The following is a 14759-nucleotide window of genomic DNA, read 5'->3' on the forward strand; positions in this document are numbered from 1 at the left end:
TGCGGGGCATGTTGAGATGGACATGTCAAATGGTTGAAGTGGTCAATTCGACTTGACCCAATTGTAACTTTTGACGAATCCAGAAGCACTTGAGCTAGCAATATATATATCATGCAACCTCTGGCACTTGTTAGCAATATATTTATCATACAACCTCTGGCACTTTGAATCGCACCCGTTTGTTCACTTCCATCCTGTTTCTCATGTGAATTCCCTCTTCCCAATTTCATCACCATGACTCTGAAGCGAATCGCACCATATGGCACCTGGCACTCGCCCATCAGCGTCGATGCAACTATTTACAAGAACAGAGCGCTTACATCCCCTCGAGTTAACGTAATGACCCCAACTCATTCCCGCGTCTCTCTGATCTGCGGGCTAACCTGTCCTCACCAAACACGTAGACCAAGTCTGGCCGAGCCTTCTTTATAGAAAGCACCGAGGACGGCAGGCATACCGTCATAGAAATCACAGACGACGGCTTGGAAGATATTTTGCCCCAGGATTGCAGCGTACAGAACAGAGTATACGAGTACGGCGGCTCCAAGTACGATGTATTGGATTCAGACCAACTCATTTTTTCCAACAAGAACGACACCGTGTGCTTGCTCAACCCCGATTCTGGAGAGGTTCAACTGCTAGTACAGAGCGATGTCCTCCGATACTCGAGCTTCTGCGCGAACCATTCATCTCCATGGGTTCTTGCCATTGAGGAAGATCACACATTCACAGACCCTTACAAAGTCCAAAACTACATTGTTGCAATCAATGTGGAATCTCGGGCCGTCAAGAGAGTAGTAACCGGCGCCGACTTTTACTACATCCCTCAATTCAGCCAGGATGGCTCCCGCGTCAGTTGGGTTGAATGGAACCACCCCGACCTCCCGTTTGCAGCAGGGAAGCTTTACATTGGTGATTGGGCACCCGACGGGTCCATAAAGAATGCTCGTCTTATTGCTGGCCAGAATATGGAAAGTGTTGCAGAGCCGCGTTGGGGACCAGATGGCTCTCTGTTCTTTGGGAAGGAAATGGGACCGCATCGAAAGTTGTATCGAATTCCACCGGGTGAAGATTCCGAAACATTGATCCAGCTTGATGGTTTAGATGATGCAGAGTTTGCTGAGGCAAGATTGATGGAGGGCAGGTGAGCATTCTGTGTTCAAGAACGTTACTCCTAGTTGACTGACGATCCCTCAGCCGAACATTTGTTCCTCTTACCGCAAATCTTCTAGTTGCCACAGCAGTCACCAATGGCCTAAGTCGTCTTATCGCCATTAATCTCAGCACCGGTTCGTGGAAACTGCTCGCTGATGACAAGACGCTATGCCATATTTCTGCCGATTCGGTCGCCAAATTGGACGACAATTCGGTTCTAGTCATCGGGAATGGAACAGTCTCGCACAAAGCCGTTCACAGAATTGACGTTGAGCATCCTGAAAACAACAAAGTAATCCGGAAGGCTATTGATGAGAAATTCCCTGATGGAATCTTCGCCCGACCAGAAACTCTTCGCGTGCGTTCTAAGGGTTCGCCAACCAGGGACATCTTTGGCTTCTTGTGGATGCCTCGCAATCCGCTCTATACAGGGCCTACGGGGGAACTTCCTCCATTGATTCTGAACACTCACGGCGGCCCAACAGGACATACTGGAAGTGGGCTCAACTTGCGAGGTCAGTACTTTACATCCCGCGGATATGCGTACCTCGAGCTCAACTATACGGGATCAACTGGACACGGCCGACACTACCGTGAATCCCTATTCGGCAACTGGGGGATTGTTGACTCGGCAGATGTCGTCGAAGTTGCAGATCACCTAGCTGACGCAGGGCGAGTGAATCGCAATGGCATTGGAATTACGGGAGCAAGTGCCGGAGGCTACAATACGCTACAGTCCTTATCGCGATACCCGGGAAAGTTTGCCGGCGGCGTTTGCGTCTGTGGGATTTCAGATCTGTTGAGCTTCAACGACGGGACACACAAGCTGGAATCCGACTACACTGAGGCATTGGTCTTGCATCCGGGCGTAAGTGAGGAAGAGAAGCTCAAGATATTCCACGAGCGCAGTGCCATGTATCACACTGACGGCATGGATTCCCCTCTACTTTTGCTACACGGCCAGGCGGATACTGTTGTTCCCATTCAGCAGGCTAGGATTATTGCAGAGGCGCTTAAGAAACTAGATCGTGATGTGGAGATTATTGAGGTTGAGGATGAGGGACACATGTTTTCGAAGCCGTCGAGTGCAAAGCTGTGGCTGTTGGAGGAGGAGAGGTGGTGGAAGAAGACGCTTTTGAAGCATCGACAGCGGGGATGAAATATTTGAGATGATACTACCGCGGCGTGATATATATGTACTTGAGTAGATTGTCGAGGTTTGAAGACATGACGGGAGAGGATGCCGCGTGGCTTCTCCCGCAATCTTACACCGATATATATGACGGGATTTCTTTCTTGATGGTTGTAGCTATATACAACATCGGATGTGACCAGGTTGAAGAATGTGCTCACGTACATGAATAAGAGGGTATATCCAAGACAGTCAACAAGGGCGATTCCTTGTGTTACCTACTTTCTCAACAAATCCATCTCATCACATTCAACTCTCCTCCTCCTCCGCCGGCCAAAAGAACCACAACACAACCATAACAAACTTAATCCCCGCCGCCGTCCACAACGCACCCTGAATCCCAAAAGAACTATGCGAGAACAACCCTCCCGCAACAGCACCCACCAGCAACAGCAACGGCGCCGCAGCCCTCCGATTCCTCTCCACGTTATGAAACTTGAACAGCTCCTGGTCCGAGAACAAATCACAGTAAATGCTCGTCAAGACCACGCTCGTCAAGGCATTATACTTGAGGGCCCTACTCGTCACAGCCTGCCCGCAGGACTGAAACGCCACCAGCGCAAGAGGCAGCAACACCGTCCAATCCACGGAATGCTCGTCCTCCGGCGCCGGCACAACCGTCACGATGACCGCCGCCGCAACAATGAGCAGCATCTGCGCGGCAAAGGACGCGCAGAGAACCCATCTCCGCTTGGGGGAGAAGTAGCGGTGGAAGCGGGCGAAGAAGAAGGACCCGACGCAGAAGGAGAGCAGCGAAATGCCAGACTTGTAGAGTCGTGCGGATATAGGCGGGTTGAAGATGGTGGCGATGCCGAGGCCGACGTAGACGGTGTTTCCTGCAGGGTGTCAGATGTGTTTTCTGTGTAATGACGTTTTTGAGAATGGTGGCATTACCAGTTTGCATGGAAACGAATGCGCCCCAGACTTGTGTTGACGCGCTGTCTAGTAATCCTGTCACGACGTAGCATAGCAGCAGGACGAGATCTGCCCATGATCGCGATACTTCAGCCGTCATTTGCTTTCGACATTTTGACATGAGGGACGGGCGGGTGGGTTTGCGCCCGAGGAGAGGCTGTTCCTCGTCGGAGAGGACGCCATTGCCGTTCATGATTGCGAGCTGCGGCTGTGAATTGAGAGAATTGAGGCAATTGGGCTGGAGATGGTGATGGGATTGAGGAACGCGGAATGGAGTTGTAGGCTTGTGATTTTACGGGCTCGGGAACTCGGCGATGAGCGCTCTCTGCATATTATGAGATTTTGTGTGAGCCAGATGCATGTCACTCATTGCCAGACAAGTTCGGCTTCAGATGTTGGCCGATGCTAAACAAGGACGGACGCCACAGACTCAATTCACCCAGAGTCCTTGTCAACGCCAAACCGCCAAGGGAAGCAAGCCAGGGCCACAACGACAACTCCGCTCGAGAATAGCCCGATCAGAGGCAAGTGGAGGCGCTGTGATGATGGAGCCGGTGGGACTGTGATGAATGATGACCGGGAAGCTCCTCGGCTCCAAGGTTTGGCGAATGTCTGGTTTCTTGCGTGGAGTTTACCTGATTCAACTATTCCCGCGCTGCTCAATCATGGAGTCGATGGCGACATCGGCGCAGAGGTCACCGATTTGCAGTGAGCCCAACACGGAGCAATTGGCCCTGGGATGCATCTTAGGACGCCATTCTTTAGCCTGTTCATGCTGTCTTGAATGCACAGACGGACAGACAAACGCCTCCTGCATCACTCATGGCTTCGCGCCCCAAGGTTGAAATCAAGGTTGATCAAGTGGTGTGAGCACCCTTCATGAGCACAATCGGCGACACAGTCTCATCCATCTACCATGGAGTCAATTCAATGTAATACACTCAGTGATTGATTGCCGGCTGGTTCAAGCCCAGGGTATCAAGTCCATGTCCATGTCCATGTTCATCCGGAGTAGCATCATCAGCCGCTGCAACCGATTCACCCCCCGTGTCTCGGGATACAGCTCAACGTTGCTACGCCTAGTTGCATAAACAAGTTCCATGAAATCTGCAACTCAATTGACTCTTGCTCCTAATCAGCTAAATTCCTGTGCTCCCCTAGCAGCTCAGCTGTCTCCGGCGCAAAAAGTAGACGCCGTGTCAACGCATCGGACTTGGCTCGGCAAGTTGAGTTGCTCTTCACAAACATTCGCAATCGCCCCCAACGTCACAGCCTGGATCAAATTGATTATCCCCCGGCCGAGCACCTTGCAAGTTGCTACACTGGGGTAATACCAAAAGGGACCAGACACTGGGATCTGCTGGTGCGGCCATGTGCCCGCTTTGAATCGACTAAACCGCGCAAACACAAGCCATTCCCATGCTATCCGTGTAAGAGCCACGGATAGAATGGGTCATGGCCGGACATGGACATGGACATGGACTGATGCCACCGGTTGACTTTGTAGCTTGACATTTCGCCATCAGCGGCGGAGAGTGGCGCTTTATAAAGTGCTTCCATCCTGTGACGCAACTATTCTGCTTCCTCTTCTTTCTACTCTCTTCATTTGTCTCAGAGGTTGCTATTGTACGACGGTTTGTAGACTGAACATTTGAAGCTTCCACCGGACCAAGTTCGTCTCGCTCGGTCAAGCTTCCTGTAACTCGGCAAACCACCATCGCCACCCTCCAATTCAATCAAACACGCCCTCTGCGCATCGTGGCACCAGAATGAAGCTCACCACAGCCCAATTGCTCCTCGCCGGAGCTGTCGAGCTCTGCGCCGGTCTCCCTCACTACGACAGCCCTCAGCAGCGTCTCGCCAAGGGCCTTTCTCTCACAGGCAAATACGCCAAGGACGAGCCCTACACGCCCGGACACAAGGACCCTCACGACCATGCCATTGACGCCATTGGAAAGGGTCTTGATCCTCGGCCGTGGCGCAACGGCGACGGCGCTACCGTCCTGGGTCCGTATAATCGCGATCGGTCGCGGCAGAGCCCAGATATGATTCGGCCGCCGAGTACGGATCACGGAAACATTGCCAACATGCGCTGGAGCTATACCGACTCGCATGTGAGAATTGAGGTACGTCGGACACGCTCATGCTTTAAATTGGACGTTGGGAAGCTAACACGCCGTGTAGGAAGGCGGATGGACCAGACAGACCACCATTCGTGAGCTGCCCACCAGCATTGAGCTTGCTGGAGTGAATATGCGTCTTGACACGGGCGTCATTCGCGAATTGCACTGGCACAAGGAAGCTGAGTGGGCGTACGTGCTCGAAGGTGAAGTTCGTGTCACTGCGCTCGACTACGAGGGCGGCAACTTTATCGACGACTTGAAGAAGGGTGATTTATGGTACTTCCCCAGCGGCGTGCCTCACTCTCTGCAGGGACTGGGAGAAAACGGCACAGAATTCCTGCTCATCTTTGATGACGGCCGCTTCTCCGAGGAATCTACCTTTATCCTGACCGACTGGCTGGGTAAGTAGGCATCACATACACAGAAACAAACAACAGTCCAAAAACTACAGACACAAATCAGAGACTAACAAACCCAGCACACACGCCCAAGTCCGTCATCGCCAAAAACTTCCAACTCGACCCCGAAGTCTTCGCCCACCTCCCCGCCGGCGAGAAGTACATCTTCCAGGGCTCTCACCCCGGCAGCATCGACCAAGAGCGCCCAACCGGCAAACACGTCAAGAAGTCCAAGTACCAATTCACGCACAAGATGCTGGACCAAGAGCCCAAGCACACGTCCGGCGGCCTCGTGCGCGTCACCGACTCGACCAACTTCCCCATCTCCAAGACCGTGGCCGCCGCGCACGTCATCATCGAGCCCGGAGCGCTGCGCGAGATGCACTGGCACCCTACCGCCGACGAGTGGTCGTTCTTCATCCGCGGCCGCGCCCGCGTCACCATCTTCGCGGCCGAGGGCAACGCCCGAACGTTCGACTACGTCCCCGGCGATGTGGGCATCGTGCCCAAGAACATGGGCCACTTTGTGGAGAACATTGGCGACGAGCCCGTCGAGATGCTCGAGGTGTTTCGGGCGGACAAGTTCAGGGACTTTTCGCTGTTTCAGTGGATGGGCGAGACGCCGCAGCGCATGGTGGTTGATCACTTGTTTGCGGGGGATGAGGAGAACGGGAAGAAGTTTTGGGATCGGGTCAAGGATGCGAAGAAGGATGAGGTTAAGAAGGATGGGGGTGATGATGCTGATGTTGAGGGTGAGGGTGAGCTTTAGATACCATGGTGTTGGATGGAATTTGCAAAAATCTTTTGTATAAAGTTTTATACTTGAAGTAGCTACATTGTCGTGATGGTTTAACACGAGGCACATTGCACTTTCTTGGTGTTTACGACGTGATTTTGCTTGTGACTTCCGATATTCCGCCTTACTCTCCCGCAACATTGGTCACCTAATTTCACAGTCATATTCAGTCGATCTCAGTTTCGCTAACAAATACCCTCGCCACTCGTCACAAATGTAAAAACAGCAGATGCCCGAAACACCCACTTTCTCACGGAGACGACGGCCTCAAGAAGTGGATCCGGCGGGTCCCAAATCAAGTCCCGCCCGGCTTGCGTCTGCCGTAGGTGGCCGTCAGAAACGAGCCAAAACAAGGACAGGCTGAATAACGGAGTTGAGTCGGTATGTTTCTGAGCCTGAAGCTGTCTTCGGATGGGGGTGCGTATTTGGATTTCATTTGTTCGGAGGTAAATTAAGTGGCAGATTAAACTTGGGTGCGCAGGAGAGATCAATTCGATGCATGGCTGCGCATTACGAGGCTGATGGTGCATGTGTGATGTACTGGGGCCTTTCGAATTTGGGCATATGGCTTACGTTTGTGCTACATTGTCTTGAAAGGAAGTATGGAGTATCAGAAACAGGAATGTGAGAATATTGCTTTTGCGGGTGGACTGGCATCCGTTTGAGGCATCAGCCGGTCAGGCTTACTTGGATGATGATTATTATATCGCAATATGCCAAATTCAGACGCATAGATCCACATGGATAGTATGCCGGTGGGCTTTACGAGCATTATTTAGCACTGCTGCCATAGGGGATTAGCACCGACATTTGACACGACTAAAGCTGGGCTCTGTTGTATTCAAGATGCGATTGAAGTTTGCGACAACCACGAACATCAACAAACACTCGAATGCCATCCTCACTTCGATCATGAATAAGAAAAGCCCCTAAACACTTTCCAAATGGGTAAATAGAAATTGCAACTATCGAACCCCGCAAGCAATGATATGCACGCCCCAACTCACAACTGCGACTTCATGACGTTGTCACCACCACAACAAGCATCACAGAGAAGCCATCACCACGAACCCGTCGTCATCACAGCTTGACGCTCCATTCGGACCTAAATCGGTATCCCAAAAATCACCGAAACCCCCGAGTAATTGAACCTCACATGCCATCAGAAATAATGCTGTGAAATGCTTCCGCTGGCAGCTCATGCAAGTGAGCAACAAACACCTGTAAAGACTGACATCCCAGCAGCAACATGGGGTGCCTATGGCTTCAGGCAAAACTGGTGTGTACCCCCGCGTGGTTAGGGGCAAGGCTGGCGATGGTGGCTTTTGCGCCAAAACATGAATGGAGGAGGCATTGTTCCGTGTTTTGTTCTACAGTGAAACTGAAACGCCAGCAGGAACCACGATCGACTTGCTCATCATTGCCGCATCATGGCCTTGCGCAGAGTTGCATTTTCATGAACTGAGCCTCAATTTACGAGAAAGACACATGTCCGGCCTGAACTGATTCAGTCATACCCGAGGTGAAACATGGCGCAAGGCCTGCCGAGTCCAGGCTTCATATTGTCGAGGAGCTGCTGAGGCGTGTAATCCGTAAAATGCAACGCTGCTTCCGTGCCCTATTTGTACATCTGGACAGGACTTACAGGTCGTCTGGAGAATGTAGACGGTAAACATGTTGTAGGCTGTCCCTGGCCTCGGTTCTACACCTCGATGACAATTCACCCGAAGACATGGGGACGGCGGCGCCATAGTGGAGAGTTGAATGTTCCCCGCTCGATATTCCCCATTCTCAGGGCTGTGATGGCTAAACTGCGATCGTCAGCTCCATACTTGAGTAGTTGGCGTTTATTTAGAGGGCGGACTGCTACAAGGGCGGGCAGGCAGTGGACGGTATGATGAGGGTTACAAACGACGACAATGAAGAGTCGTACATGGCAACTGCGCCTAGCTGAATTGACATTCTCCGTAAGGCAGAGAGAACCATGGATGTTGTGTTCACAGCCAAGTTATCAGCATGCAATGCTACACTGCAGCAATGGTCTGGGCAACGGCCAAATCTCCTTGGCAAAAGGAATACTTCCAGACTTGGAAAGTTCCTTTTCTCGGCGTACTCAAGCCAAGGCGCTTCTGCGGGGTACAAGGACAGGGCAACAATGGGGAAGATGATGGGATGGAGGTTTGGAGGCTAGAGGAGGCGAGCTGTAAGCCAGTGTTCTAGATGATGGCTTGCGAAGTAAGAGGCTGTTTATTTGCGACGGTGTGCAGATCCGTTTGTGAGGCGAATGCCAAGATACTAGATGTTGGCAACTTACTTTCTGTAAGTAGAGTATCACAATGAAATGGGATGGCCGGCAAGTACAGTACCCTCGATGATGACCAACAAATACCCACGCCATTGCCACGTTTAGGCTAGATGAGAGCTCTCAGCCATGACCTTGCAGCGTCTATGCATATGGTTTCAAGCTTGGCGCCGACTGCTTCTCCATTTCCAACAACTATCCAATCATGTCGCAACGCCATTGTTTCCGTCACTCATCACAGCGTTGCATTGCTGTGACCGACTCTCCGGCTCCTACTCATAGCGGGTTGTCCCTCGGATGAAACGGCACGTTTCAAATACTAATAATGGAACTCTAAGGATGGAGATGATCACCTCATTCATGCTACTTTTTCGTATACCACGAGGAGCGAGAACAGCCGTGGTTGTCTTGCGAACACAAGCATTGAAAGTCAACTCGTGGACTTGGAAACAGCAGTAGAGAAGGGTAACGGCCTTCAACCCTGTTGGTCACCACAATAACCTGGCTAGATGCGAAGTGGCTTGCCCTTTTTGCCGCTGAACATACGCTACAGACAGCCATATCGTGGGGAAATAAGCCACCTTCTGGATCCTTGCCCGGCTAGCTGCAATATTGGGTATTTCCGTATTACACGGCCAACGAGGACAAGTCACTCTGCTCACCTGCCGCGAGCTCAATTACACCTTAGCTCGTCACCTAGCTGCGGAATCCAGATTTGGGGTTCTCTTCGATAGTTTGTGCGTATTCGCCACAAGGGGCCCCGGTTGCCCGACAAATGGTTGACTATTCCTGTGTGGCCATGTCTGAGATTGTGTAGGCGTCGTCACCAGGGCAAATACTCCTCCGTCTACAAATATCGGCAGACACTGAAATACCGGAGAAATAAAAGTGTCTGGGAGCACATATACAACTAGGTCATACATGTCGGAGATGACACAATCTCAGAGATTCCTCGACACTCGGCACCGCTCTCCGGCCGTGTTTCATCAGACCCTTACCTTCCATCACGGATCCAGTGAACCAACAGCCACGATGGAATACTTTGTACAATACTAGACTTACGTCTGTACCTAATGCCAAAACGGTGGCACCCTTTCAACGTGCTTTTGAGCGCCGTCCCGGCTGGGCAATGCGGCGCTGCCACCTCCAAAACATCCAGCCATGGTTTGTTAGTTCTGGGAGCCGAATTGATGTGCCGCCATCCAGCCAATTGCCAAAGAGGCTGCGTCGATCGTTCTTTTTGGCCCTGCTCACACCCATTCGTGAATCTGACTTTGTTTGGTTCGTCCATTCCCCCCTCATGGCGAGGTGATATGGCTTCCGCCGTGAGCTGCATAACCATGGCGTCGCATCTGACATGTCTCGTTGGTAATTGGGGATTACACCACCTTGTCCGTCCGTGCAAAACGAGTCGTTGGCCACGCCCGGCTAAAGCAAAGTTCCTGACACTATACTTACTGCGTGTGTAAACGAGGAAAGTGAAGGCATTGACTATTTGTGTCGCGTGGTTTCCCCTCCCCTTAGTTTGGTGTAATTCGTAGTGTTGGTGTGAGTGGTCATCGCAGGACTGGGCACCTATATATCAACCACCATCGTCCTCGTAGCAACCATTTTTTGATTGCAGAACCGCAATCTTCTTATTACTAGATATCTATTGTCAAACACCGAAAGATTGCCGACCCTACAAAGTCTGCACTTGTGGTAAAATCTCTGAGCAGTCTCCGAACTTGCCGAGCATCGTCCAGCCCCACGGCCGCGGCGAGCAAAAGATGAAGAGTTTATCCAGCGTCAAGGACCGCATGGTCACCGCTGTCCGAACTGACCCGAATTACAATCGATGGGGCAGCTGGGTTGGTCCTGTGTCCAGAAGGCTTCCGTCTGCTACGGCGGAATACATTGCTGAGAAGCTTCCCATTGCGCAGTGGCTGCCGCATTACAATCCTCAATGGCTCCTCAGGGACTTCATCGCCGGCATCACGGTTGGTGTCATGTTGATTCCCCAGGGTCTGGCGTACGCTAAGATTGCCACTGTTCCTATTGAAAATGGCTTGTATGCAAGTTGGTTTCCGCCTCTGCTGTACTTCTTCATGGGGACGAGTCGAGAGCTTTCCGCTGGTCCAACCTCTATTCTTGGCCTGCTTACCGCGGAAGCGATTGAATCCTTGTCCAAGGAGGGATACAAACCGGCTGATATCTCCTCTGCCATGGCCTTCATGGTTGGAGTTTACGCTCTGGCTATTGGTCTTTTGAAACTCGGTTTCCTCTTGGACTTTGTGTCTGCCCCGGTGCTTACGGGTTGGATCTCGGCCGTTGCCATCGTCATTGGTTTGGGTCAGGTCGGCTCCCTGGTTGGACTGTCTCTTCCTTCTGGCGTGGCACCTATTATTCACGACTTTTTTGCTCATATTCGCAAGATAAAGCCGCTCACCCTTGCCATTGGTCTGACCGGTTTAGCACTTCTGATTATCCTTGAACAAATCGGAAAACGATGGGGAAAGAAGAACAAGTACATCAAGTTTCTTGCAACCAGCCGTGCCGTCATCCTGCTCATCATTTACACCCTCATCTCTTACTTTTGCAACCGCAACCGTGGAAAGGATTTGCTTTGGGATGTCACCAAGGTCGATACTCATGGGTTGCCAACCCCTAGACCGCACGATACCGAGCTGCTGCAGAAGGTGTTTGCCAGAGCATTTGCACCGCTGATTGCCATGTCAGTCGAGCACTTGGGTGTTGGTAAAGCCTTTGGTCTACGAGGCAACTACAACATCGATAAGAGTCAGGAGTTGGTGTACCTGGGAGTCAACAACATGGTCAACAGCCTGTTTGGCGCTCAAACGACTGGCGGAGCCATGAGTCGAACGGCCGTTAACTCGGATTGCAATGTCCACAGTCCTGTCAACTTTCTCTTTACCGGTGGTTTCATTATCTTGACATTGTACGAACTTGCTCCAGCTCTTTACTGGATCCCAAAGGCAACATTGTCTGCTATTATCGTAAGTACTCTGAATTCCCTGTCATGAAGTCTTAAACACCAGTTGCTCTACTTTTTAGAGTAAATAGATTTCGGTGCTTTTTCATTTCGCAAGAATAAGCATCTTCTTATTAATATTTGAATTTAACTAACACACCTTAGATCATGGCTGTTGCCCACCTGGTTGCTCGACCAAGTCAGTTCTATCGCTTCTGGAAAATGTCCTTCATCGACTTCGTCGGCTCCATGCTCGGTCTCTGGGTCACCCTCTTCACATCTACTGAAATCGGTCTCGCCACTGCCGTTGGCTTCAGCATCGTCTACACCTTGCTACGTCTAGCATTCCCACGCTGGATCGGCCTCTCACACATTGAAACCGAAAACACACACGTCTCCGTGCCCACCACCAGTGCAGCATCGACCAATCTTGACGTCCCAGCCGAGGCATATCTCGTTCAGTACACGGACGACATTCTCTTCCCCAATGCCGAGCGTGTCAAGACGTCCATTATTCAATCTATCAAAGTCCACTTTGACCCGGCATCAGATGCCAGAGTGGACGTGGACAAGAACAGACGCACATGGAACCCAGCTACGAAGAAGCAAATCCTCAAGATCCGAAAGCGAAAGGGCATCACTGCCATCGACGGCAACGATACACCGCTTCGACGTGTTGTTCTAGACTTTGGCCGTGTATCCTTTATTGATACCACTGGTGTCTTCTCACTCATTGAACTCAAGATGGAACTACGCAGATACATTGGCAAGGATCTAGAGTTTCGGTTTGTGGGCATGGTAGATCCTGTGAGGGAGCGGTTTGACCGTTCGGGATGGGAGTTTGGCTCCCCTGGGCAGCAGCGTGCTGAGTCTGCTGACGTTGTTTACTCATCTATTGAAATGGCTCTTTGGCATGAGGGTTCCGATGACAAGCTTGAATTGGTGGAAGAGAAGACGCTGGACGTATGAGTTACGCTATTAACGAATTATATGTATTGCTTGAGCGAGTTATTTCAGTTTCAATTTCAATATCAATCCTATGTTCGAACACTTGATGAGTCTCATCCATGAGCCCACACTACGAATGCAACTTGGCTGGCCGTCGTGTCAGACCTAAACCTGGGGACACGGCTGATACCCAACTTTCCTTCACCACCATCCTTGGTCATCCTTGGTCTGCCTTCCCTGCATCAGTCTAGGCACCCAAACCCCCTACCTGTTGATTTGCCACTATCCCAACATGCACACACACTCATCTCTTTCCTCAGCATGTCGTATAAATAGTGTAGTTGTGTATGAAAAACGATTGGTCCAACACTTGCCGACAAAGGCGCCGACGGTCTAGACGAAACGCCTATCATCAACAGACGTCGGATTTAAATCGGTGTCTCTTGATAACTAACCTTGCTCCGCGCCACGTAATGTTGGTCAGTTCCGTTTGGGCCTTGGTGAAGAAGTGCCGTTACATGGTTCCCCTCAGGCAAGGAGGGGGTTGTGATTCGCAGGCTAAATTCGAGTTTAATGGCCAGTCTTGGGGCTCAGCTCTACGGTTACTCTTTTCAAAGCTACTGCGTTGTACTCCGTCGGCTTTGCGTGCTTTGCTTATTGGGTTGGGCGAATGAGCGAGAGTGCCTGTTGGTTTGTGGTTTTGAAGTTGGACTGAAAGGCCTTGGCAGAGTATGTCTTGGAACACAACACGAAGCGATCATGATAGTTGAGAACTGCGGACTTTAACATCAAAGTGTGTTATTTCAGTTATTATCAAATGAAGAGATGAAACAGTATCATTCATTTCAACCCCCCAACGTCTCATTTTGGCCGGTTCGGTCGCCGGCTGGTGTAAGTACCACGGCCAACGCTTCACCACATACACACCGAAGCTGTGAATACTGATCCAACTCAAACGGCTTACAACCATATCCAAAGTCGACTCTTACTTCGTGATATACCTTTCACCAAGACTTGTTACCAAATGATTAACTTATGTCACGATGATCGTTCCTCTCTTGGCAGGGCACAAGGAACGATGAGTCACAACATAACGCTGCGTCTCCTTGACGTAAACATCGATTCAACAACGCGCTTGCAAGATTTTCTCCTTTCTTCGATACGATAACCGTTTCATTCAACAGAAACATCTCCATACTTCAAAATCCATCATGGCGTCACCCACGGAAGCCAAGTACTCCGCGCTCACCTTCAACTCTCCACTCTCCCAACTCCACGCAGACGAACTGATCAACCACCTCGACCTAACAAAGAATACATCCGTCGTCGACCTCGGATGCGGCTGGGGAGAACTCCTCATCCAAACCTCTCTCAAAACAGGCGCAAAATGCACTGGCGTTGACACCGATGAAAGCTGCCTACAGCGAGGGGGCCAGATCGCCGACTCACGAGGGGCCAATGTGACATTTCTCAATCAAAGTGCGGATCAATGGCACGAACAGACCGATCGAGCTATTTGCATCGGCTCGTCTCATGCGTTCGGTGGAGCTACGGCCATGTTCAGCAGTCTCGCAAAGGTAGTTCCAACAGGCAGGGTTCTCGTAGGAGACATGTGCTGGGAACGTCCTCCCACGCAAGCTGCCCTGGATATATTCGGTGACGAAGTACACATGTTAGTGGATTTGGTGAAGATGGCACGCGACGCTGGGTGGAAGGTACTGCATTTGACTACGTCGGATCAGCGAGAATGGGATGATTTTGAGTCAGGACATCGTGCTGGGCTGAGGAAATGGCTTATTGAGAATCCTGGGGCCGAGGAGGCTAAAGAGGTTGAGGAGCAGCAGAATGGGCGAGAAATGGATTACTTGATGCACTACAGGGGTGTTTTGGGCTTTGCCTGGCTAGTTCTTGCACGGTGATGGGATGAGAAGATTAGACGGAAGCTATATCTGAGTCCCT

General features: G+C 51.1%; 6 protein-coding genes across 6 annotated transcripts; 4 read left to right on the top strand and 2 right to left on the bottom strand.

Annotated features, from left to right (window-relative positions):
- Positions 1-234: 234 nt before the first annotated feature.
- VFPPC_08833 (peptidase S9 prolyl oligopeptidase active site-containing protein) lies at positions 235-2314 on the top strand (the record flags this gene model as incomplete). Its single annotated transcript, XM_018287474.1, has 3 exons — positions 235-336; positions 405-1144; positions 1198-2314. 3 exons carry the CDS (start codon positions 235-237, stop codon positions 2312-2314), a joined length of 1959 nt encoding a protein of 652 aa, XP_018140491.1.
- Positions 2315-2596: 282 nt separating this feature from the next.
- Positions 2597-3455, bottom strand: VFPPC_14492 (hypothetical protein; the record flags this gene model as incomplete). The annotated part of the gene is made up of 2 exons (XM_018292260.1): positions 2597-3183; positions 3242-3455. 2 exons carry the CDS (start codon positions 3453-3455, stop codon positions 2597-2599), a joined length of 801 nt encoding a protein of 266 aa, XP_018140490.1.
- Positions 3456-5031: 1576 nt separating this feature from the next.
- Positions 5032-6552, top strand: VFPPC_08831 (oxalate decarboxylase oxdC; the record flags this gene model as incomplete). The annotated part of the gene is made up of 3 exons (XM_018287473.1): positions 5032-5388; positions 5447-5786; positions 5864-6552. The coding sequence occupies 3 exons, from the start codon at positions 5032-5034 to the stop codon at positions 6550-6552; spliced, it is 1386 nt and encodes a 461-aa protein (XP_018140489.1).
- Positions 6553-6764: 212 nt separating this feature from the next.
- On the bottom strand, positions 6765-7109 carry VFPPC_18048 (hypothetical protein; the record flags this gene model as incomplete). The annotated part of the gene is made up of 1 exon (XM_022429708.1): positions 6765-7109. One exon carries the CDS (start codon positions 7107-7109, stop codon positions 6765-6767), a length of 345 nt encoding a protein of 114 aa, XP_022285268.1.
- Positions 7110-10650: 3541 nt separating this feature from the next.
- On the top strand, positions 10651-12821 carry VFPPC_08830 (sulfate transporter 4.1; the record flags this gene model as incomplete). Its single annotated transcript, XM_018287472.1, has 2 exons — positions 10651-11877; positions 12018-12821. The coding sequence occupies 2 exons, from the start codon at positions 10651-10653 to the stop codon at positions 12819-12821; spliced, it is 2031 nt and encodes a 676-aa protein (XP_018140488.1).
- Positions 12822-14011: 1190 nt separating this feature from the next.
- Positions 14012-14719, top strand: VFPPC_08829 (SAM-dependent methyltransferase; the record flags this gene model as incomplete). The annotated part of the gene is made up of 1 exon (XM_018287471.1): positions 14012-14719. The coding sequence occupies one exon, from the start codon at positions 14012-14014 to the stop codon at positions 14717-14719; it is 708 nt and encodes a 235-aa protein (XP_018140487.1).
- Positions 14720-14759: the final 40 nt, after the last annotated feature.

The sequence above is a fragment of the Pochonia chlamydosporia genome, chromosome 6 (genome assembly GCF_001653235.2).
Source record: "Pochonia chlamydosporia 170 chromosome 6, whole genome shotgun sequence".
In the NCBI taxonomy this organism is placed as follows: Eukaryota; Fungi; Ascomycota; class Sordariomycetes; order Hypocreales; family Clavicipitaceae; genus Pochonia; species Pochonia chlamydosporia.